The 23,335-nt window shown below is 42.8% G+C and overlaps 2 protein-coding genes across 2 annotated transcripts in view; both read right to left on the bottom strand.

The window, feature by feature from the left end:
- Positions 1–174: 174 nt before the first annotated feature.
- On the bottom strand, positions 175–6,119 carry LOC308377029 (eukaryotic translation initiation factor 2 subunit 2-like). Its single transcript, XM_080853566.1, has 9 exons — positions 6,008–6,119; positions 5,056–5,236; positions 4,627–4,727; positions 4,358–4,490; positions 3,038–3,138; positions 2,533–2,681; positions 1,758–1,814; positions 1,561–1,646; positions 175–1,235 (listed from the first exon to the last, which is right to left on the bottom strand). Exons 1-9 carry the CDS (start codon positions 6,020–6,022, stop codon positions 1,060–1,062), a joined length of 999 nt encoding a protein of 332 aa, XP_080709692.1. The 5' UTR covers positions 6,023–6,119; the 3' UTR covers positions 175–1,059.
- A 4,286-nt stretch (positions 6,120–10,405) lies between these two features.
- The window catches only part of LOC308377033 (inactive dipeptidyl peptidase 10), a gene marked incomplete at both ends in the record, with an annotated part of 30,168 nt that continues 17,238 nt past the window's right edge, over positions 10,406–23,335 (bottom strand). Inside the window, 20 exons of the mRNA XM_080853574.1 lie at positions 10,406–10,629; positions 12,490–12,562; positions 12,933–12,991; positions 13,349–13,448; positions 13,674–13,728; positions 13,821–14,015; positions 14,506–14,572; positions 16,384–16,482; positions 16,740–16,787; positions 16,889–17,007; positions 17,918–17,965; positions 18,965–19,056; positions 19,630–19,734; positions 19,896–19,937; positions 20,456–20,579; positions 20,866–20,963; positions 21,085–21,239; positions 21,335–21,455; positions 22,030–22,111; positions 22,953–23,005. Of these exons, the coding sequence (XP_080709700.1) occupies positions 10,406–10,629; positions 12,490–12,562; positions 12,933–12,991; positions 13,349–13,448; positions 13,674–13,728; positions 13,821–14,015; positions 14,506–14,572; positions 16,384–16,482; positions 16,740–16,787; positions 16,889–17,007; positions 17,918–17,965; positions 18,965–19,056; positions 19,630–19,734; positions 19,896–19,937; positions 20,456–20,579; positions 20,866–20,963; positions 21,085–21,239; positions 21,335–21,455; positions 22,030–22,111; positions 22,953–23,005 (1,959 nt within the window). The remainder of the gene's footprint in view (positions 10,630–12,489; positions 12,563–12,932; positions 12,992–13,348; positions 13,449–13,673; positions 13,729–13,820; positions 14,016–14,505; positions 14,573–16,383; positions 16,483–16,739; positions 16,788–16,888; positions 17,008–17,917; positions 17,966–18,964; positions 19,057–19,629; positions 19,735–19,895; positions 19,938–20,455; positions 20,580–20,865; positions 20,964–21,084; positions 21,240–21,334; positions 21,456–22,029; positions 22,112–22,952; positions 23,006–23,335) is intronic.

Below are 23,335 nucleotides of genomic sequence, written 5' to 3'. Positions count from 1 at the left end.
CAATCTAAAACATTAATATTCAGTAGCCCTCCTTTGCAAAACAGAAGTTTCCTTTTTATAGAACTTTGCCAGGATGTTTTAATCAGAGGTCTATTATTGCATTTTTGGTGCAAGTTCCATTTTCACACGGTTATAATTTTGAGACGAATCAAAGCAATGCAAAAACACTTAATCTTCATTTAACATTTTTATTCCAAAACACTCAAATCCGCACATCTGCTGCTCTGGGTTAAAAGTGGATGCCACATTATGTTGTTTCTTATGGGCCATAATAAAATGACTGAAAAAGAGATCACAATTCTGTCGGTCTAGAATACAGAAGTTTTTTTAAAAACTGTCCAACGCCTACCCCGTGAGGCGAACAGCCCTTTTACATGACAGCAGTACACATACTTCTCTTGCCCTTCACCAATACTGATATTAGATGGCAGATTAGAAAATGTCAAATCAAGCTTCCACCGCTCATCTTCTACGACCGGAGTCCACCCAATCCATACACCCACTGAGCTCTCTAAAGCTTTAAGGTAACTTACCTAGAGCTTGTGAATGGAACAACACTGGACTGCTGCCCTCTTCCCTGAGAGCACTGCCATGTGGTAGAACCATACATGATTAAACCATCTCATGTTCTTAAGCAGATGGAGGGAAAAGGGGTCAACTCAGTAAGTTCTGAATTCTTCTCTGATTTAACCAAGAGCACTTGATATGCTGGATAAATTCAAAAGTGGAGGGGCTTGGGAGTGGAGATATGGTAAGGACCACATTAGTTCTTACAGGACCCACTGCCTCACAGGGACTCGGCACAAAGGCCCTTTGGCTCCTGTTGGGCAAACAAAATAGAATATATACCTACAGCGTCACATCAACAATCCCCCCAAAACATCAAAGACCTTTCCCACATGATACCCAATAGTCCATGGCCTCTCATGGTAAGAAATTAGCCGTTTCGACAGGAGTCAAATTAGGGCAGCAGTGGTCTATCAATGGTTCCCCTGTAGATGGCCTGGAAGAGGGGTTTGGGGGTGATCAGAAGGGTCAGAAAGCAGGTGCTCCCTCTTTTTAGTTGGCTTTGGCACGAAGCTGAGCCCTCTTTCCTGTGACAGCCTGGAAGCCGGTCTTGATGCTAGCCACAGAGCAGCGGGAGTGACACGTTTCACATTGCAGGAAGTACAGACGTGTGTCCTTCTGCAGAATGGTGTCCGGAGAGCGACACGTGTGACAGGTGACATATTCCTCTGTGCAAAAAAAAGAGAGCAGGCGAGAACATGGTCATGAATTGAAACTCACAAAAACACTTTGGACAGTGAAGATCTACATTATCAAGTTCAACCATGCAGGTGGTTTATCATCACCTAGGGAGCACTACCAAAAACTAAAATAACCAAGGAGAACCTTCTTCAGCCTAAGATAGGATTTCCAGGTCAATTCCAACTGTGCTGTGTGATGAATCCCCACCCACTCACTATTTGCATAACTCAATTTGCAATTTCATCAGGTCAATATACCTCATTAATAAAACACCGACTTACAGTTTAGACAGCTACCCTGCCAATCACTTACTTATATATCTTCTCAGGACATTCTCTATCTGTTTCTGCTGAAATCTTCCCTTGATCACAAGCTGATTATTTCCGTCAATGGAGCCACTGGGGGAAAAAAGTACATTGATGTGTAAATCCTTTGCATTAACCCCTGCATCAGTTGTATTTTTCAAATAACCCAAATTCAATACAATGACAGTAAAAAGGGTTGACTACCTTGTTCCAAGTTCAGCCAATAAGAAGGCCAGAAGATGTTTGGGCTGGCGATGCAACCTACGTAACAAAGATTCAATGATCAACTGCATTGAACATCGCTTTGGACAAAAGCGTCTGCTAAATGACTAATTGTAAATGTAAATGCATTGATACACAGAATGAAGAATATCCACACACCATTCCGAATAAATACAAATTGTTATACATTACCCTGCACCTGCATAAGCACTTCCATATTTATTCATTTATGGTATGGAATAATCCCTTCAAAGTCTGATAAAAAGATGCTGCAGGAGGGACTTTAAGTCATGTCTACACGTGAGGGGAAAAATGAAACAAAATGGAATTTTGGCATAGCCTAATTCACAGAGACTGAACAAACAGAGACCCAAATGCATTTTTACCCCAGATGAGCTAGTAAGGAAAACTGCCATACCCCACAGATCACTTCTGCTCTCGTCCAATTAGTGCTGGCGTCCTATACCATGTAATACTACCTCTAATACTAATAATAATACTTTATAGGCACCACCCGCCCCCTTTTGTTTCTCAAAAGCCTTTGTGGTGTACATACACCTGAGTTCAAGCATCCATTTCCAGCACTGATCAATAATCCTCCCCTGGTTTGGATAGAACACAGCACCTCTCAGATTTCTGGAAAGCACCTGACACAGCCCTTAATCATCCTGCACTTTATGTTCCTGAGCATTCCCAGCTCTTCCAGAGTATCATGGAGGACCAAGCCCTGTGACCAGAGCTGATATTGTACACTCACAGTTTGCAGATGTCTGTGAAGTTGACGAAAGAGGTCTTCTTGGTGCCCACACGCACCACCTGTGGGGGCTTCATGACAAACTTGCGCTTCTCTCCCGCCACCATGTCCGGGTTCTTCTCCCTCATGATGTTAAAGACTCGGTCCAGCAGCTGAGGCAGGAAAAGAGGAATGTTTATGCATGTACATGTCTGTGGGCACAAAACTCTAAGTGTAAAAATATTTGGGTTTTCCTTCATATAATATCATGGACACAGACATTCATCACAATTTAGTACAATACATCTGAAGACAATCATGAAGCAATAACTGTTGTCCTAGTGTTTGCATTTCAAACAGTCTAAACAAATCCTTCCTTAGGCATAATGAAAACAGAGCTCAAACCAGCAGTGCCTATTCAACCGGAAAAGGTAAGGAGTGGATCCAATTGCATGCAAAGTGCATTGGGATCCAATGCCAAGACAAAGGTTGCCCCCTGACTGTGTTCTCGTCATGTAGCATAGCACACCTCGTCGTAGCTGTAGTCCCTAGTTGTCCCTGCCCACGCAGGTCCTGTCATTGAGCTGAAGGTGATGCCATCTGTGTTCTTGCCAATATCATCATCCAGAGCTGCAAATCAAATTGTAAAAGTCTTTTTAATTAATTAATTTAATTAACATGATGCAAAAATTGGGATGGGCACAGGTGTCATCTTGGTCAGCCAAAAAGGTCATGAAATGCATTCAAAAAGGTTTCACTGTCATGACAGCTTCTCCACTACTCCACTTTGCAATGTCTAGAAACTCTATCTAGTCCCGTTTTTAAACTCCAGTGGAATACATTTGCTTAGATCTCATCTTTGTCATTCTCAAACTCTTTTTACTCTCTAATTATGGCTTATTTAGATCATATTTGACTCATATGGATGATACCAGCATCATCCCACTACAATTTAATTAAAAAAAATAGACAAAGCAGAGAACGTGCCAGATGATGTTGCACAATGACAACTTTTAAACGGACTGCAAAAATGGTTAAAATGGTTTTTTTCAAACATAAGACAATTCAAACAAATCATATTGTGAAACTGGCTGCCTGTAGCTGCTCGCATTAAGTTCAAGTCACTTATGCTTGCCTACAGAGTGCTTGCTGGGTCTGCTCCCACCTACCTAAATGCTCTTGTTAGGGCAAAGTTTACACCCAACTCTTCAGAGAGCACCTCCCTTCCTAAACTGGCACTCCGACTAGTGCCTAACCTGCACTTACAGCGGTTACATTCCTGCACTTTTTCTTTTCTATTTTCATGTTTATTTTATTTTTATTCCTATGCAAAGTAGTATTTATTGTTACACCAGGGTTTTAATGCTAGTAGTCCTACTGTTCTCTCCCTTGTACGTCACTTTGGACAAAAGCGTCTGCTAAATGACTAAATGTAAATGTAATAAAACTACCCTTTGGCCAATAGAGAACATTCAGTCCAAAAACAACCAGACCATGACCAAATAATGCATACAAATGCCCTTACATCCTTTAAATAAAAAAGAAATCCTGAATTCCCTAAATAATTCCTGTGGTAGAAAACTGCCTTAAAATGCAGCAAGAGTTTGAGAACCATGCTTGACTGCAACTGCAAGTTGTGAAGTTTAACATGTCGGCCTGAAACACAGCGTCACTCAGACACACTGGTGGGCTTTAAGAAGCCCATACTGTAAGGGAATAAACCAATGACATACATATGAGGATGGGGCCGCAGTTTCTGTTGAAAACATGGGCATTTTTCAGCAGTAATCTTCTGTGCCACGGTCACCCCATAGGTGTGGGAAACAAACAGCAGGGCCCAGCAACCTACCCTCATCCTTCTCCAGCATCTCCCCCTCGTCCTGGAAGTCCACCTTCTTTGATTTTTTCTTCCTGGTTGGCAGCAAGAGGTCTAAGTCATCCTCATCCACCGTCTCCGTGTGATCGCTGTCGATTTTCAGGTCCTGTTCATAATCAACAAATTACATTACATTACAAATAAAGTGAAAATGACAATGCAGATATAATTTCTCTACAGTCTAAACCCTTTGACTGTCAACGACCAGGCTATAGCAGAAACCGCATAAAAACACCACTGACCTTTATGCCGTCCTCAATGTCGTCACCAAACACTTTCTTTCCTTTCTTCTTCTTTTTTTTCTGATTAAAAAAGTTCAAGTCATCCAAATCATCTGATGGTTCTGCAAATTTCAAGAAGGCCAATGTAGAGAACAAGCCATTAATAGTGGGCTTTACTCACACAGAATGAACATCTATGACTACAAAAGATCTGACACCCTAACAGTTATGCTGAGAGACCACAGCTGGTCACATACACTATCAACACCAAGTTTCTCACATGTCCAAAAAAACTAGCTTTCCTATCATTTACTTGTCGTTTAGGTTAAAAGACATATCCGAGGACAACAAAGCAAGCTAGTTATTGATGGTCCAGAGTTGGGCCACCATCAAAGAGTAATATCTTCAGGAGTGCAAGTGTGTATCCTGAACTATGTCCCCCGGTCTCACCTTTCCTTCTGCCTTCGTCCTCATCAGCATCAAACTCCTTCTCCTCTTGTCCCTCTGGCTCCACCTCTTTGGGTTCCACTGGCTGGGACTCCTCCGTCATACCATCACCTGCTTCCTCATCCACATTGAAGGGCTTCTTCTTCTTTTTCTTCTTCTTAGTCATGGTGTGGTCAAAGATCATCTGTGAAGAAGAGAGCAATTGAACATGAGAGGAAAAAAGTAAGGAAACAAAAAGACATTGAGACTAACAGCCAGTTATTGTAGGGAGTGATCTGAGATCTCTAAACGTGGGTACACAATAATCAGCCACAGCACTTCTAGACAGGCTCGGAACATGGTGTTCATATGGAGGCTGCTAATTCTCAACCATTTTTGCCTACAAAGATTATTTCTTGTATTGTCAGCTACACTCGTCAATGGATACATACTAATACTACCTTGTTGACATTATGATCTGATTGTCGTGTCTCTTTCCTTTGGAACTAACTTATACGACAGATTGGTAATTTACATTAGTACAGTCACGTACCGTTAATGAAGCTATAACATACAGTTGTGAGGGACAGCAGGTTTCGCTAACGTTCAGAGACAATAAGTGGTGGAGGTATCAGGATAAATTGCTGATCTGTGCTCCTGGCTTGGCACGTGCAACAGCCTGACACCCATGATGAAACAGTCACTGTTTTGGGGAATCTTGTCACCCCCAAAAAATCTGCTAATTTCTGATAAGTGGAGTAGCAACAACGCTTGCAGACTCAGAGTGGAATATATCACACCCTACCAGAAAAGCCAACTGACAGCTTGCTAGCTAACCAACGTAGATTTAAACGAGTTAGCTCTATAGCAACTCGATGCAGAAAGTCATAGAGTGTCAAATACATTGTTCTAGGCTTTTCATTATCGTAACAGAGACTTATAAATATCATGAATAAGAGTCGACCCGACAGCTCACCTCGTCTCCCGACATGTTTGCAGCTCGTTTGCGAATGTCTCTCAACCCAAATGTGTTCAGATCAGAGTCGCTATGAGCACCCTTGTGTTTCTTGCATCAGCAGCTACTTTCCACTACGCACGCGTATAAATAATTGGACTGCTTTACGAGACAGCGCCACAGCATTACCACTAGAGGGAGTGATTTAGCCTTCAAAACTAAGCTACTTCAATTGTCAGCTTAATGGGGCTTGCTTTCCTTCTGGCTACTTGCATCTTTAGAAAGGTTTAAATACAAATATATCAAAATCAAAGGCTTACAAAAATAATTTATTACATTTATGTCAGGCAGGTCATTTCTGACCGGAACCATAACAAGTGTAACCATGTTGCGAACCCAACATGAAAGTGAATTAAGTTGTATTTCAAATGTCATCTTCAACCTCTTGTCACTGCGGGGCTAACCTGACAGTTAACATGTAAAAAGAACCAGATTCCGGATTTGCGCCTGTCAAACGATTTGTAAACTTTCTCCAAACGACGGTTTCGTTTTTCCTGGTGTTGATAACTGGAAGAAGTGCCAAAACCTCAGACATGACATGACCCACTTTCACTAAGAGTGTGTCAAATAAAAAGAAGGAGTAGTAAAATATTATGGGGATGTGCTAGCTGACCCCAAAGGAGTTGAGCTTCCTCAGGAGATATTGCATTACTAGTATTTCCTGAGGATCTCCTCTGTTTTGGAGGTACATTTCAACAGGTTATTGAAGATTGTACCAAGATACTACACTGCTCAACTATTTCTACAGGCTTCCCATTAATGGTGGTGATGACTGCTGCAGCCAGTTGCCTCTGTATGCCTATCTTCATCTATGTGGTTGCTGTTGTCTGTCTAAAATCTGGTGTAGAAAGAACTGGGGTCATGAGGGAGTGGAAGGGAGCTACTACCGTTATCTGGGATGAACTTTGGAGTGGTGGAAGCAATATTCACAGCTGCTATGTTCTTAAGACCCTGCCGAGCTGTGTGGAGGTTTACTCACGGAAATATTTGTTCCACCTTGCCTTTATATTTCAGTTTGGCAGTTTTGATGGCACACTTGACCTTTCCATGAACCCCCTTTTCTCAGTCTAAGAGCCAGTGCAAAATACTCTCTTCCAGTTATTCCAGTAGGTGGTCTCAAAGCATCCTTGTAGCTATACCATTAGTCCACTGTTTGATGGTTTTAATGACCTTCTCTGTCTTATGTAGGTGAATATGCTGGTGCAAGCAATACAGTGGGAAGGGCAATGGATCTGTTTGCATCTTGAACTGAACCATAGCACATATCCAGTGTCTTTCCTAAACATCTGCCGCAAATGACATATTGATAAAAAAGCTTTTGAATATTTATCAGCTGAGCAGTGATTTAAAATCAGCCAGGATGATTTTAGGGGAGTATGGGGATATGAGTTCAAGCGTGTCTAATGTTCTCCCACTGAACTCTGGCTGTGGTTGCATTGGCTCTGCAGTGGATGTAAACCAATACAAAGAGGAGCTGTAGAGATTCCCTGGGGAGATAAAAAAGGACATAAACGGCCAGCAGTTCAGTGACGGCGGTGCACAGCTTCTCCCTTTTAATAATAATAATAATTCATTTAATTTGGAATGCACTCTTCATTCAGAAGAATCTCATGATGACCGTTGAGCACCAGCATGTATTTACATGGAGGCAATTGCCACCACCATGTTGCTCTGGAGTGTGTTACTCACAGGCTATCAGGGAGGTTGGGTCCAGCTGTTAAGCACAATTCATTCTCCAAGAAGTGCAAAATGAAGAAACACCAAGGACCAAAAAAAGTTTTCTGTTATCCATGTCCCTGGTCAGTATTTCAAGTAATCTGTACAATTCAACTGATTAGTGGTCGTGTCGTGCAAAGATAACCTCGCCAAAATACATTAAGACTGAAACCTTAGCAGCCAAACAACAAACGTTACACGAGTGACAAACACAATAACACCACATGCTAAGATATGAAGACACTATAAATATATACTCTACTACGAGCTGACTGATCGACAACATGAGCAGTGACCTAGAAGTGCAACAATTGTTACGTTCTAAAGCAAGTGCAAGCTTCATCCTCCTGTCCGCTAAACCTAGTCCACACGTGCAAAATAAAATTATATTGGTGGAATGTGGAATTTAATCTGATCCAAATCTTTTCATGACCATATAATTATCTTGGAGATAAGTTTGCATATAAACCTAGTAACCCCTGCCCCCTTAAAAAAATTAAAGAACAATAAGCCATTCCTTTGAATGACTCTCGGAAAGGAATTGAACCATAAGATCCAGCTCCCTTCAAAAGAGCCAGTATTCCCATCACAATGTCCTAGGGGAGGATGCTGAGAACTCCCCTACAGGTCTGGGCCAAACCAAGAAGGTTTTAAAGTTATTGTTTGCCGTTTTAGTTATATGTTCTACCTGAAATGGAATTTAATACCTTTTCCTGTGTACAAAAAAAATAAATGTATGTCTAGTCTCTTTCCGAAATGTGGTAAGCCTTCCCTACAGGCATGCAGATATTTTGATTAGAATTCCGGAATAAGCATTGATCTGGTAGTCCATGTAAAACATATAGATTCAGTAGTTTATTGAAAAATCAAATAAGAAACAAAGGCAAGAAAAAATACAACAACAAAAATAACACCAAGGCTCTAAGGCATTCAATAAAAAAGACTACATGCAGTCCACCATTTGCTCCTAGGTCTGACTGTGTGTTCACCGGGCTCTAAGATGGCTCTTGGACCTACAGTCTAGTGCATTCTGGAGTACATACTATAGTCTTCAGTGGGTGCATCACAATTTCATAACAGATTTCTTTTCACTGGCCTTACCAAAATCACTGTAGCAATACACACAGAAACACATCAAGGTACTGTATACATCATGTTAGGTTGGAGTTGTATTCTTGTGAGCAGGAGCTACGGTAGGGAATGTACAATGACTGAATCTCAGAGAGTCATGATCATTTGATGTGGACAGCTGTCTGTGAAACAGCACAACACCGCTCACTGGGAAATTAAAATAAAAGTTTCTTAGACCAGTTTTTTTTACAGGTCAATAAATTATTTCACATTTGATGAATGTGTATTTCTAATCGCCATATAATTATGTATCAATCAATTCACTGCCAGAGTAAATTGCTAATTCAACTGTGAATTTGTAATATGAATACAATTACCAAAGGCAGCTCATTTTTACCAGTAGACATGCAGGTAGCATTGGAGTACTTTGGGCATTCAAAATTAAATACACTGGTAGTCACTGTAAATATATATATATATAAATATATATATAATAATACTGACTACACCAGAAAATGAAATTGAGAAAAATCAAGATAATTAAACTTGTACATTTGAAAATACCATTCAGTAGTGAAATATTTGATCACTTATGTTTGGCACAATTTTATTCCGATCATAAAGGCTTTATGTGAAAGCAATGGCATGAATTTTGTGTCAACCACATGACAGAAGTAAAAGCCTTAATGATTCTTGGACACGCATGATTAAATCAGAGCAATACATAACAACTGACTGATACCAATGGGATTTGGTGACTTGCTTTAGTATCTCATTATAGTCTTGGTTGTTGTTATGAAGCATGATGGAATAAGTGCTTAGTTTGGATGTTCACGGTCATATCAATTCTGCTGGTGCACGTAGACTAACAGTTTATACAGATTTTATAGGAGATGATATCTGACCAAATCTGTCCAATGGCCCAGATCACATGTGACATACATTTCCAAATCTAAATCCCTCGGATTTCTTCTAACAAACAGCAGTATGCTATGGGGTCTCCTACATCATGCAGCCATTGCGGTCATGCATACTCAGACTTTATGTGTGCTTAGGTGGAAGACCACTTCATCAAGACCTGGGAATTTATCTTTTTCATTCACATTTACACAAACACACACACACACACACACACACACACACACACACATTTACATGAACACACACGCACATATGCGCACACGCATATACACATACACAAATGCAAACACACGTACACACTCCACTCCATCAAGACCTGGGGATTTATCTTTTTCATTCACATTTACACACACACACACACACACACACGGACACACACACACACACACACGTACACACATTAAAGCGTGCACCACACCAACTCACACACACATATAAATGAGTGAAATGGAACCCCCAGTGAGGTGACAAGGTCATGAGCACTGCATCCTCTTCTCGGAAGAGGTCCAGTTAAGTGGTTGGCAGAGTGGGTCCCCACCTCTTGCACCCTTTGGCTCTTGTAAGGTGGGGGAGGGGGGCTAGCTGTCCTCATTTAGTCTCTCTCTGGGAGGGGGGGGGGGGTTGTTGAGGACAGGGGAAGACGGGTGAGACTCAGTCATCTTCCTCCTCATCCTCCTCATCCTCTACATAGGTGAGGGAGGGGTCAAGCTTGAGGCAGTTGTGGAGATAGTGGAGGAGGACGCGGCTCTGGTGCTGGAGGCTGCGTGCCTCCCTGAGCGTGTGGCCCTCGTCTGGGTAGAGCTGCAGGGAGTAGTTGGCCTCCACCTTCACCAGCCGGCTCAGGAGCTCCGCACTGTGCTGGAAGTGCACTCGGGCTGTGTGCACAAAGACACATTACATACAGTGGGGAAAATAAGTATTTGAACCCCTGCCGACTTCGCAAGTTTGGCCACTTGCAAAGAAATGTGTGATCTAGAATTTTAATGGTAGGTGTATTTTAACAGTGAGAAACAGAATATCAACAAAAAAATCCAGAAAACTGCATTTTATAAGATTTATGACTTTATTTGCATTTGATGCAAAAAATAAGTATTTGAACCCCCAAGCAAACAGAAAGAATTCTGGCTCCCAATGGCCAGTTTTGTGCCCAAAAAGCACACAGATTAGTCCTCATTAGGTCTAACAAGGTATACCTGATCTCAACTGGTGACCTGTATAAAAGAAACCTGTCCAAAGAATCATACTTCACACCTTCAACCTCACCACCATGGGCAAGACCAAAGAGCTGTCCAAGGACGTCAGAGATAAGATTGTAGATCTGCACAAGGCTGGAATGGGCTACAAAACCACCGGCAAGCAGCTTGGTGAGAAGCAGATAACTATTGGTGCGATTATTCATAAATGGAAGCAACACCAAACAACTGTCACCCGCTCTAGGTCTGGGGCTCCATGCAAGATATCCTCTCGTGCGGAATCAGTGATCATTCGAAAGGTGCAGAATAACCCCAGAACTACACAGGGAGAGCTTGTGAATGATCTCAAGGCAGCTGGGACCAGAGTCGCCAAGAAAACCATTGGCAACACACCATTCCGTAATTTTTTGAAGTACTGCAGCACTCGCAAGGTCCCCCTGCTCAAGGAAGCGCATGTACAGGGCCATCTGAAGTTTACCATTGCACACTTGAATGATTCGAGGGAGGATTGGGAGACAGAATGTGGTCAGATGATACCAAAATCAAGCTCTTTGGCATCAACTCGACTTGCCGTGTTTGACAGGGGGGGGGGATGCTGAATATGACCCAAAGAGTACATCATACCCACCATCAAGCATGGAGGTGGAAACATTATGCTTTGGGGCTGTTTCTCTGCCAAGGGTACAGGACGACTCCACCGCATCAAGGGGACTATGGATGGGGCCATGTAACGTGGAATATTGGGCTTGAACTTCATTCCCTCATTCCCTCCCATTGAAAACACAACCTTAAAGATTTGGAGAGGATCTGGAAAGAGGAGTGGACCAAAATCCCTCCTGAGATGTTTGTAAACCTGGTGACCAACTACAAGAAACGTCTGACGTCTGTGCTTGCCAATAAGGGTTATTCCACCAAGTACTAAGTCATTTTTGTCAGTCAGTTTTGGGGGTTCAAATACTTATTTTTTGCATCAAATGCAAATAAAGTCATAAATGTTATAAAATGCATTTTTCTGGATTTTTTTGTTGATATTCTGTTTCTCAATGTTAATATCCACCTACCATTACAATTATAGATCACACATTTCTTTGCAAGTGGCCAAACTTGTGAAATCGCAAGGGGTTCAAATACTTATTTTCCCCACTGTATACATACACGCGCATACACGTGCAGACATAAAAATAAGAGAATGCAAAATGTACACACATGCACACACACACATACACGCACACACACACACACACACAAACACACACACACACACACACACACACACACACACACACACACACAACAAGAACAAGAACAACCCAAACATTGACACACACAAAACATCTAAAATCAATGTCGACATTCATATAAAGAGCACAAAAATGAAAAAGTATGTTTTAAATTCTATCTTATCCCACTCTTATCGAACACTTCCTTTTTCGCTGACAGCATATGCAGGAAATCCATGTACTGAATATTTCACCTCAATTGCAGCCACTTTCACTTTGATTAAAAATCATTGATTTTGTTTTTTGATTTCATAGTGCATACCATCTGCCGTTCCGTGCAGCAGAAGAAACTGCTCATCTTTTAATTTGGTGACATCTTCAAGCAAGGAGGCTGCCTGCCAAGACACAGCAATAACACAAACAGCATGAACAATGAAACTTGCACTCTTACTTTATGGACAGTCATAAGTCACAGGTGACAGGAGTGAAATCACAGTTGGAGACAGACAAAAAAAGTAAATCTGTGCACTTTCTCAGTTACCCCCCAGCAAACTATTTGCCCATACAAAATTAAATTCCATGGCCCTTGCTGAGCACTCAGTTGTACATCTGGACTCCTCAGAAATGAAGTTAGAGAATATAAAGATGTGTGTCAGCAAATGCATGAGCATTTACTGTGTGATGGCCATGCTTTGTGTCTGCTCTATGCCAGGGTGTGTGAATGTGTGCAGTGTTGTGAAAGTACATTTTGAAGAGACTCTTTACCACATACGCATGGTCCTCCTTATCAGGGAGTCCTAGGTACCTCTCTGAAAAAGCAGCACCTGTGCACATAAGATTGATTACTTCATCGTACACACTCAGTCAAGGCTGTTAAGCTTTTATGGATCCCATTCCAATGATTAAACAGACCTATTTCAGAGACAAAAAAATAGAATAACATGACTGTGTTTCTGGACTTTGCTGCAAAGGTAAGGCAGGCAGCTTTCATTTATAATCTCATTGCCATTCCATCTGCCACGAAAGGCACTGAGTCTAATTTAGGCTGCGGTGGACTTAAAGTCCTCTGGATGGAAGAGCCCCGGGAGCAGACTAGAGAGGAGAGGTTAGGGCAAATGGCAGAGATCGATCATATTAGTATGCCACACGGTGCACTGGGGTGAAACAGCGGGAGGGCTTACTATAGAGTTTGAAGTCTGTAATGGGAGCCACAGCAACCCCGCACTTGAAGAGTCGATTGGTGCCAGCCAGCATTTTCAGGGTCAAATAGCCTCCAAAGGCCTGTCAGGAAAAAATGACAATGTATGTCAAAGTCAATGCAGACTTCTGAGAAAGTATTTCTAGGTAAAAGTTGACTATTTTGATATTGCGTTAATGGTTTATGGGTTAAGATATAAGTGCAGGCTTTTAGTATTTAATTTTCATATGTGTTCAATTATGTGGTATTTATTTTACAAAAATGTGTAAGTTAAAAAATCCTGCCTTAGCAATAAGAGGAGCAAATACCTTTCCATAGAGAGCAACCCTTCTGCTGTCAATATAAGGCAGCTGCATCAACCACCTGCAACAGAGAAACATACACAGCACGTTGCCCTTCTAAACTTGATGTAACTTCAAAGGCCAAGAGAACTCACAGCTAATGACATAACTCACTCCACCATGCCCAAATGGTCCTTGATCCTGAGTGGCCCAGGTTTGCGAGCATCTAAGGGGCTAGTCTTCTGGCCTCTGGACCCCCTGCTCCTGCCATCCACCCAGGCCAGGGCCGTGCGGTGGGAGTTGGACAGCACCTGTGCCCAGTCCAGAGAGAACTCTTCCGTCACCAGCTGACTGCCTGGGCTACCGTCACTGAGAAAGATTAGAGAGATAAACAGATGGAGGAAAGGATGGGAGAGGCATAGAAAAGAATATGTGGAGAATACGCTGGTATGCTAGGGTAGATTTAAGGGTTAAATCTTAATAGCTACCTTTCTCAACAAATCAGTGCAGATTATCAAAATCTAACCAATCAATCCTGAAGGGAAGTTGGAGACATTGATCAGGGGTCAAACATCCAACATTCTGCTGAAACTAATTTGTCTTGTGCCCAATGTGGCTTACATTGACTTGATGCCAAATCTCGTTTAATCACTGCATTGGCTCACTGCCTCTGTTAGCTTCCCACATGGCCCTCACCTGATAAACCAACGGTACAGGCAGCTGGAACAGACTGCTGCTCATTGTAGCTGTTCGGTTTTATTTGTTCATTTAGCTTTTTGGGAGAGCAGGAACTATACTCTAAAACACAACAGGAAAAGACAGTGCATGCCGTGCATATGGAGGTGGAGGGCTGGCTTACACGATGACCAGGAGAGGGTGCAGGTCTCCTTCATAGCCTTTAGGCAGGGACAGCTTGACATGAAGATCTTTATTAAAAAGACACAAAAACAAATAAAGAGTGAGGCAGTGCAACGGAGTCCTTAAACAGCGTGAGAAACAGAGGGGTTCGTAAGAAGGGATGCTGAATGAGACCGCAGGCTGATGCTGGTTGTTTAGGAACTCATCAGTATTCCAAACCCTCACTCCACAGGGACTCTTAACCACAGCTAAATGAGTTCCCCTGAGCAGCCGCATGTTTGTGCACTCTGGTTATGGGACGCGTACACACACACACACACACACACACACACACACACACACACACACATGATCATTGAAACACGCATAGATTAACAATCACAAGACTAACAGAGACTAACAAATTACAAACAAACATAATCAGACTAACCATTCCACACAAATACATGGACACACTGGACATGGAACATTCACACAGAAATACACTTGTCCATGAAACAAATACATACATTCTCAAGTATAGGAACACACACACATACTCACAGATGCACAGTGTATGTGTTCTGGTAAACACTCACGCATACAGCCACACAGCACCACAGACACACACACACACACACACACACACACACACACACACACACACACACACACACACACACACACACACACACGCAGATGCACGGTGTATGTATACTAAAGAACACTCACGCGCACACACACACATACACACACACACACACACACACACACACACTCAGATATACAGTATATGTAAACTTATAAACACAAACAAAGACATACAGTATATGTATACTTATAAACACACACACGCGCACACCCACACACACAGATATACAGTATGTGTATTCTTATAAACACACACATACACACACACACACACACACACACACACACACACAGATATACAGTATATACTTACAAATACACACACACACACAGATATACAGTATATATACTTACAAATACACACACACACACACACACAGAAAAACAGTATGTATCCTTAGAAACACACACACACAGACAGATAAACAGTACACGTATGTATACTTATAAACACACACACACAGATAAACAGTATATGTATACTTAAAAACACACACACGTACACATGTATCTATCCATGTGTGCCCCTCTACCCTCTGAGACAAGAGGAGCTCAAGTTCTACGCTCCCTGTGGTTCTCATTAGCAAACTGAAAAAAATAACACGATCGATAGTTAGACTCTTCTTAATTTGTCTTTATTTTGCTTTTTTCCCCTTTTTTCCCAAGGAAGGTAATAAAGCTGTTCCCACAATTTGTTTTGTGTCCCTAAAGAAAACAGTTTAGAAAGAAATTGCTTAAAGCTCTCCTAATTCAGCCGATTTCTTCCAAATGTTAGTTTCCGGTTAGTACAAATTTCACAATGAGTTGTACTAGAAAGGATAGCTTTAGAGAAACCACATGAACTTTAGAGAAACCACTCCTTTAGAGAGCATATTTAAAGCACATTGGCAACTTTGAAAAAAGATCCCCTCTGTGTATTACTTTATAAATATACAGTATGTGTATTACTTTATCCACTTCATTAAGTTCAGAAGGGTGACTTTGTTTAGCTTGGAATCCTGCTTGTTGATACTCATAGTATACTGATAGTATGTTTGACCTATATGGCCTAATGACTGGACTGGACATACACACAAACAATCACACACACACACACACACACACACACACACACACACACACACACACGTACACATACACACATATGCACTCACACGCAAATTACATTTAAGTCGCCACCAACACTATTTGTGAATATCCGTTTCATTTCTGCGAAAAACTTAAGACACATTTGTGAGCCGGGTCCTACCGTAGCTGTCAGCTGAAAGGGTATGGTACAGTATCTCACGAAGGCGCTTTCCACCCAGAGCAAAAGCCAGTGGAACATTATCTTCCAGGACTGTGTATCCTAAAGAGAACACACACACACACACACACACACACACACACATACAAACACACACACACACACACACACACACACACACACACACACACACACACACACACACACACACACACACACACACTTATGAGTTAAATCTCAGCTGGTTCTGGCTCTGCTAATTTCCGCAGATGACTCTCAATCATTTACACGTATGATGAAAACCCCTAAACTTAAAAAAGCTCTTGGGCACTGGGGAGTGTGTGTCTGTGTTCACTTACTGGATGGGTCACTTGTGCCATGAATGGTCACCTTAGGCACTCCAGGCCCTGTGAAGGTCACACAAGTACAAGATTAGTGAGAGAGTCGAAACATGGCATGCATTTCCCAGAATTCTTTCACTCCAGGAAACACAGATCCTAACCCTTACCTAAGCAGTGGAGAGTGAAGTAGGTGAGGTTTGGGCTGAACTGAGCTCGGAAGAAGTTACAGTCGTCTACGAGGCCACAGGTCAGACACTGCCGCAGGAAAACACCCCCTAATTCCACACTGAACAAGAACAACACAGACAAGGTCACAGTACACAGTGGTTTACATACAGAAGGGGTCCACAGAAATTGTCCTGTGAGTTAAATAATGAACTGGACCTGATGCTGAGAAAGCCATTGTCCAAACTCTTGGCTGCCCTTTTCGGAGAACTCTTTGCATAATAACTTTGACCTACAAATAACCACCCTCATATCATTATGAAATGACCAGGAGCACTCGTGCCCAGGAGCACTCCATTCTGCTGTTAATCCCCATTTTAGAAACCCACTCTCCACGCCCCAGCATTCCTCCTTCCTGAAGCCATGCAATAAAACGGTACTGAAAACCCAGCCAGTGACAGAATGTGGAGCAGCGGGCACATAAATCACGAGGGGCCACAGATGACTTTACCCCCATCCAGTACAGGCGAGCCATGCCTCCATTCACTCGGACAGGCCACTGGCCCTTTCCACCATAAATGAATTAGGTTGGCTTAGAGCCTGGAGCTCACCAGAGAGGAGAAAAACCCTCTCTCTGCCATGCCTTCTGCCTCTCCCACCTAGAATAGGAAACTATGGTCTTTTTCCCCCCATTAAATTAAAACCAAACCAAGTGAATCTAACGGATTTTAATGTCAAATATTCTGACAGCTGTGTGAGACGCCATTGTCTGAGAATTAGAAGAATAGGATGCCTGTTTCTCCGGAATATATTCTAACATATTAAATAAAGTCTGGATTAGGCAAACATAACAACAACCAGACGAGAAGGGAGACACGTTATGGAAACAGAAAATGAGTCTGTGTGCAAATACTGTCAAGCACATTCTGATGCAAATTTACTGCAGAAATGGAACAGAGGAAGAGCTGAGCCAGGCATCACGCGGTGTGTGTGTATTCAATTATGGATGAGAGGCTGCGGTACAGTCTTACCTGTACAAGTGTCGGCTCTGTCTGGATTCTTCTGTGCTCATGAAGTAACTACAAATAGAGACAGGGAAACAAATATGGTCTCGGCCATGCACAATGCACAATGTCTCCAGCTATGGTACCCTGACAGGGGTCTACAGCTTTTCTAACATTCCCCATGTCACCACGCTAGTGTCTGGTTAAGATAACATGCCAAAGCACGTCCCATAAGAGTTTCCTAACATCCCATATTATTAATTCTACATTGGGAACAGAGGATGCCAATTCAGAATAAATGGTGATATTTTTTTCTGTCAGTTGAACATGATTTATTATCAGTAAGGTATTACTTCATGTATACTAGAAAAGGTCAACACCAGCAGTTTTGGAAACAACGGTCCTTCGGCATTCGAGAGAGGCAGAGACCATCTGGTGCATGCATCTCATTTACTTGGCCCCCTCCATTGCAGTGCTATTAGACCATTTTACCTGCTGTCAGTGTGGTCCCAAAACATCAAGAGTCACAAGCCTGACCTCCACCAACTCCACAAGTGTGTAGTTTGTAAAAAGTCACTGCTGTGATAACATATGGTGGTGTGACTTTGGAAACTTTTAGTTCAGAAATGTCCTCTGTCACAAGTTGCAGTTGATATCGGGTGTGAGTGGGATCATATTTAAAGAAAACCGATTCCATGCTGTCATATTCAGAGACCGAATCCTCTAAATGCCACCACCACCGTAATTTCAAATGCATATAATCTCATAGTACTTTAGTGTTATTATCTCATTGCCAGAAAGCAATTAGCCACTCACACAATTACTGTCCATCGCAGCTGATCTGAATTTAAATTACACGTCTGTTTTTAATTAAATGTCGCCTCGGCTCCCCATAAACCGCTATAACTATCCCCCCCCCCCCCCCCCCCATATTGCTTGATTCTATGCATTAGCAGTGCCTCTTGATAGGCACACAGAACAAGGGCGCAATGAAAAATGACTCTGTGGTCATTAAGCGCAGCATCTCCAAGATGTCGACACCCTGATTTAAACACTTCCGAAAGGTTCTCGTACATTTTCCCAGTGTCCTCATCCAGCGCGCAGAGAGCGGTGACATCCCAGTTGCCCGATGTCAGAAAGCGAGGAGAAACAGATGAGAGGACAGGCTGCAGAGAGAGAGAGAAATTTGAAAGAGAGCAGGTAGAGAGTGACAGACGATAAAAAAAGAGAGAGAAAAGATTAAAAAGCAGGAAATGAGAGTGGAAACTGAAATGCCATCATAAATAAAAGGGGTGGAGAGGGGAAGGGAAGGGAGATGTGAGTGGGTATTAAATTCAAAGTGAAGAGGGTAAAACAAATAAACTGAGAGACAGATACACATACAGCCTGAATTAATAAGATCGGCCTTTTTATCCCACCATGTAAGGGAAAGTCTTATAACATTTAGGTAACACAGACAAAATATGTGTTACAATTGCAAATGATAACAAATTGGTTTTACATTATGTTCCTTGCCTCTCCAGACAGTAAGCTAATACACAGGCCTATGTGACCCCACATAATAAATGTCAAGAACAGCATCTAAAGAATGAGGTATGAATTATAATGCACACTATTTGACATATACCATCCTAAGAGATCGTCTCATAAAGCAGATGTGCTTCATGCCTTCCTATTTAGGACATAGTATTAAGTACACATGTAGTGCTGGTGTACACATGACGCATCCTCACTCTGACCTGAGAGGATAGGCTGGCGATGTGGCGGAACTCCCCGCGCGCCCCTTGTTTGGCAGGAAGTGTCAAGTAAAACACAGAGCCATCTGCTGAGAACAACGACGCCTCCTGCAGACCACACCCAAACAGAACCGTCAACATCGCCCTAGGGGCAGAACGTCAGTAGGGCCACAATGTTGTTTTTACGGACATCATTTTATCGTGAAATACTTGTTGGGTAAAAAAATGTGGGTCCCTGTGACAGTAAATAACGAAACACTGCAATGTACCTGCTGCTGAGTCTGCCAAAGGTCCACAGTCATTTTGTGTTTCTAGGGATACAACAGGAGAAGACAGAAGCTAAAGGACATCAATAAAATAAACCACACAGATACTTTCATCTTTTCAAAGATGAGACTGTGCAGAGGTGACAGTAAATGAAAAACCTTGGAGCTGTGACAAATGTCATACTATGAAATACTAAGAGAGAGAAAGAGGGAGAGAGAGAGCTAGAGAGGGATAGAGAGAGAGAGAGAGAGAGAGAGAGAGAGAGAGAGGGGGGAAAAGTGGTGGGGGGAGAGGTAGAAAGAACAAAAAAGTTTAAAAAGTGAGGATGTCCTTAAAGGTTTAGTTGGACAGAAACCAGAATCTTCCAGGGAGGGAGGGAGCGAGTTAGATGATTCTCTCTGAATCTTTTACAAAAAGAAAAGATCTGCTGCTAAAACAGCTCCGTTGTATAGAGGCTAAAGAAGACGCTCACAACCCAACAGGCAGAATAGAGAAAATCAGTGAGAGCTGCACGGATAAATATACCCAATGGGCAGCAGATGCTTGACCTCTGTCATCTCACCTCAGAGCAGGCCCCAGTTGTGGCCTCACAAACGGAGAGCACTGACTCGTTCTGGACCCGATTCAGCCAGCGCACAGCTAGCTGAGTGCTGCTTATCCAGCTAACCATCGAGATGTAGCTGTCTCTAAGGCACACAAACATAGACAGATTAAAGGGAGCATATGAGCACAGGGAAATTTTAATTTGTGTTTGAATTTTTCGGGGCGACGGGGAGTTAAACTTTAAAAACGGAAATAGAGCAAGAGAAAATAAGATGACAGGCGGTAGATTGGTTTCAAGAACTGCCATGACAATGTTTCAAACAGAATTATTCAGCATTATTCAGATGCGGAGCACAGCACAGCATCATGACAGCACAATTAGGTCATCTCTCCGTCTAAGTGTAGAGGGGATGCACCAGGGGCCAGTACCTGGCCCTCTGAGAATCTGGGGGAATCATCTCCACTGTGTGGGCAGGCCCATAGAGATTCACCACAAAGAGGCTGACAGAGGAGATGTGAGATCCTGCCTGCAGAAAGAGCAGATGAAGGCGGACTCAGAACATCTGACAAAAAAGGAAGGCACTGAAAAAAAATAGCATCTTGCCGAGCCCTTGTTGACTTTTTAATGGAATGTAAATTAGGTCGTGCCTTAGGGTATGGGTATAAGATGTTGGAAGGATATATTCCACCCAGGAAGTGAGGAATCTCCATTAGAGGCGTGGCGGAGTTGTTGATCGTGAGGTACGCCAGACGGGCACCATCTACTGACCACCAGAGAGCCTTATAGGAGAGCAAAACCTCCTCTGAAATTTCAAACAGAGATTTACATTAGAAATCATATCGAAAGTAGTAAGTAGATTAAAAGCAAGTTGCTTTTCTTAAAAGTTGAATAACAAACCTTCATAGGTCCAATCAGTCACGCCATTGACCACAAGTTCCTCCCTGCCTGTTGAGGTGAGACGCATTGCTCGGCTAGATACATCAGGCTGGTAGTAGATGTCATTGTCAAAGACATACACCTGACAGCAACAGCAGAGAGAGAGAGAGAGAAAGAGAGAGAAAGAGAGAGAGAGAGAGAGAGAATAATAGGGTGGTATCAGGGACAGATGGACTATAATATCATCAATTCTATTTACGCAGTGGTCAAAGGATAAGTGGCTTCAAGGTTGATTCACATACACACAAAAACACACAAATATATAGACAAACCTTTGCACATACACCCCCCAACACACACACACTAGCACACCCAAACAATCAGCAGAAAAGGCATGTTAATGGCTTGTTAACCCTATTACCTTGTTAACCCTATTACCTTAAACTGTGGAACTTCAGAAAAATCAGTTATAGTTCACATTTCACTTCAACTTGCACAAACCTCAGTTGTTTTTCCATTTACACTATCTCATTCAAAACACATGGTATTCTGTACACATACAATATCAAAAATCAAGCCCCAAACTAAACAAAACCATCCCATTTCATCCCGCAGTTCTCTGTGTAGGCTACCCGTGGCACCTGGTGGTGCAGCAGTGGGAGGCAAGCCGCCTGTCCCTGCTCAGATAGGAGGCATGAGAGCGGGGGCTGTCTTACCAGCTGGCTCCCCTGAGGCCCCCACTCCGCATACTGAAGCACAGCCGTCTCTTCATCTGGTGGCGTGAGCTCCGCAATGTCCCTGAAACACATGCACACACACACACACACACACACACACACACACACACACACACACACACACACACACACACACAACCTGTGAGCACCTAATTAACAGTGACAGCAGCATCCCAAAGACCATCACAGCAGAAAGATGCGCTCCACAGGAGAGCTTCTTCAGAAACTGTCCATGCTGATTTGGTGCTATGTATTAAAAGGTAGCGTTAAAAAAATCACAAGATGCAAATGCCAAAACATAAACCAACAAATGCACAAAAATGCAACAAAGAGAGAACAGGCACACACTCTAGTCATGCAATGCAGACGGACATAACTTGATGCTCAGGCACACGTTTTTCCTCCAGGAGCAAGCGCACACTCATTTGCTACAAGGCATTCTCTTGCATCTCACCACTGCACTGCTCTCAGTCTCTAACACATCCTCCTGGGACTTTAGTACTCTTCTAATAACTACACGGCAGTAGCCTCAGGTTGTTGTACACAATCAAATTGAACGCCCATTCCCTTGTCGGGGGAAAGCTATACGAACAGAAACTTTCATGGTGAGGGCTGAAAAACTCCTTTCCTTCTCTAATGGAATAGGAACCTTGGGAGCTGATAGTCATCATCCTGACAGCTCCCTGATAGTGAGATGTTGCCACTGATAGAGGGAGTGGAGGCCCGACAGTCAGTGGAAGAGAGTGTGGGGATGAGAAGAGAGACAGTGAGGGACCCACACAGGAGGCCGACAGACTCCTAGTCGTGGAGGTGGCGTTTCATTCGGTAGCTGTTGCTTGGTAGTGCACGTGCACAGTGCAGCCCATGCAGGAGGGTTTCACCCTCACCGTGCCTCTACCTACCCACTGGCCACTGTGTGGATGGCATAGCTGGCAGTGAAGGACTGAGTGAACACCTGAAAAAGGGGGCAGAGGATATAGTAGATCCTGCGCATGCATACTAAAGCGTGCACACACACACACACACACACACACACACACACACACACACACACACACACATTCTGTCACTCCAGGTCATAAACATAGACATGTGGAAATTATACACTGCAAATCATATACACATACGCCGCCTCAGAAAGAGAAATAAGACACACTTAAATCACAGTCATAGGTGAAAGCGACTGAGGTACATCAGTGCTGGCTTGTGAGATCATAAAGCCAAGCCAACTCAGCCTGACCATTACAAGCGCTCATAGGGAGCTTCAGTCATGATTAGCTCAAAG

Source organism: Sprattus sprattus, assembly GCF_963457725.1.
Source record: "Sprattus sprattus genome assembly, chromosome: 16".
In the NCBI taxonomy this organism is placed as follows: Eukaryota; Metazoa; Chordata; class Actinopteri; order Clupeiformes; family Clupeidae; genus Sprattus; species Sprattus sprattus.
This window is presented reverse-complemented; position numbering and strand designations above follow the sequence as displayed.

What these genes read in the sequence shown, in the direction of transcription:
- LOC308377029 (XM_080853566.1), bottom strand. An exon ending in GGGACTACAGCTACGACGAG is followed by an intron (nt 2,682 to 3,037) that starts GTGTGCTATGCT and finishes TTCCTGCCTCAG; the next exon opens with CTGCTGGACCGAGTCTTTAA. An exon ending in TTGGCTGAACTTGGAACAAG is followed by an intron (nt 1,647 to 1,757) that starts GTAGTCAACCCT and finishes TTTTTCCCCCAG; the next exon opens with TGGCTCCATTGACGGAAATA.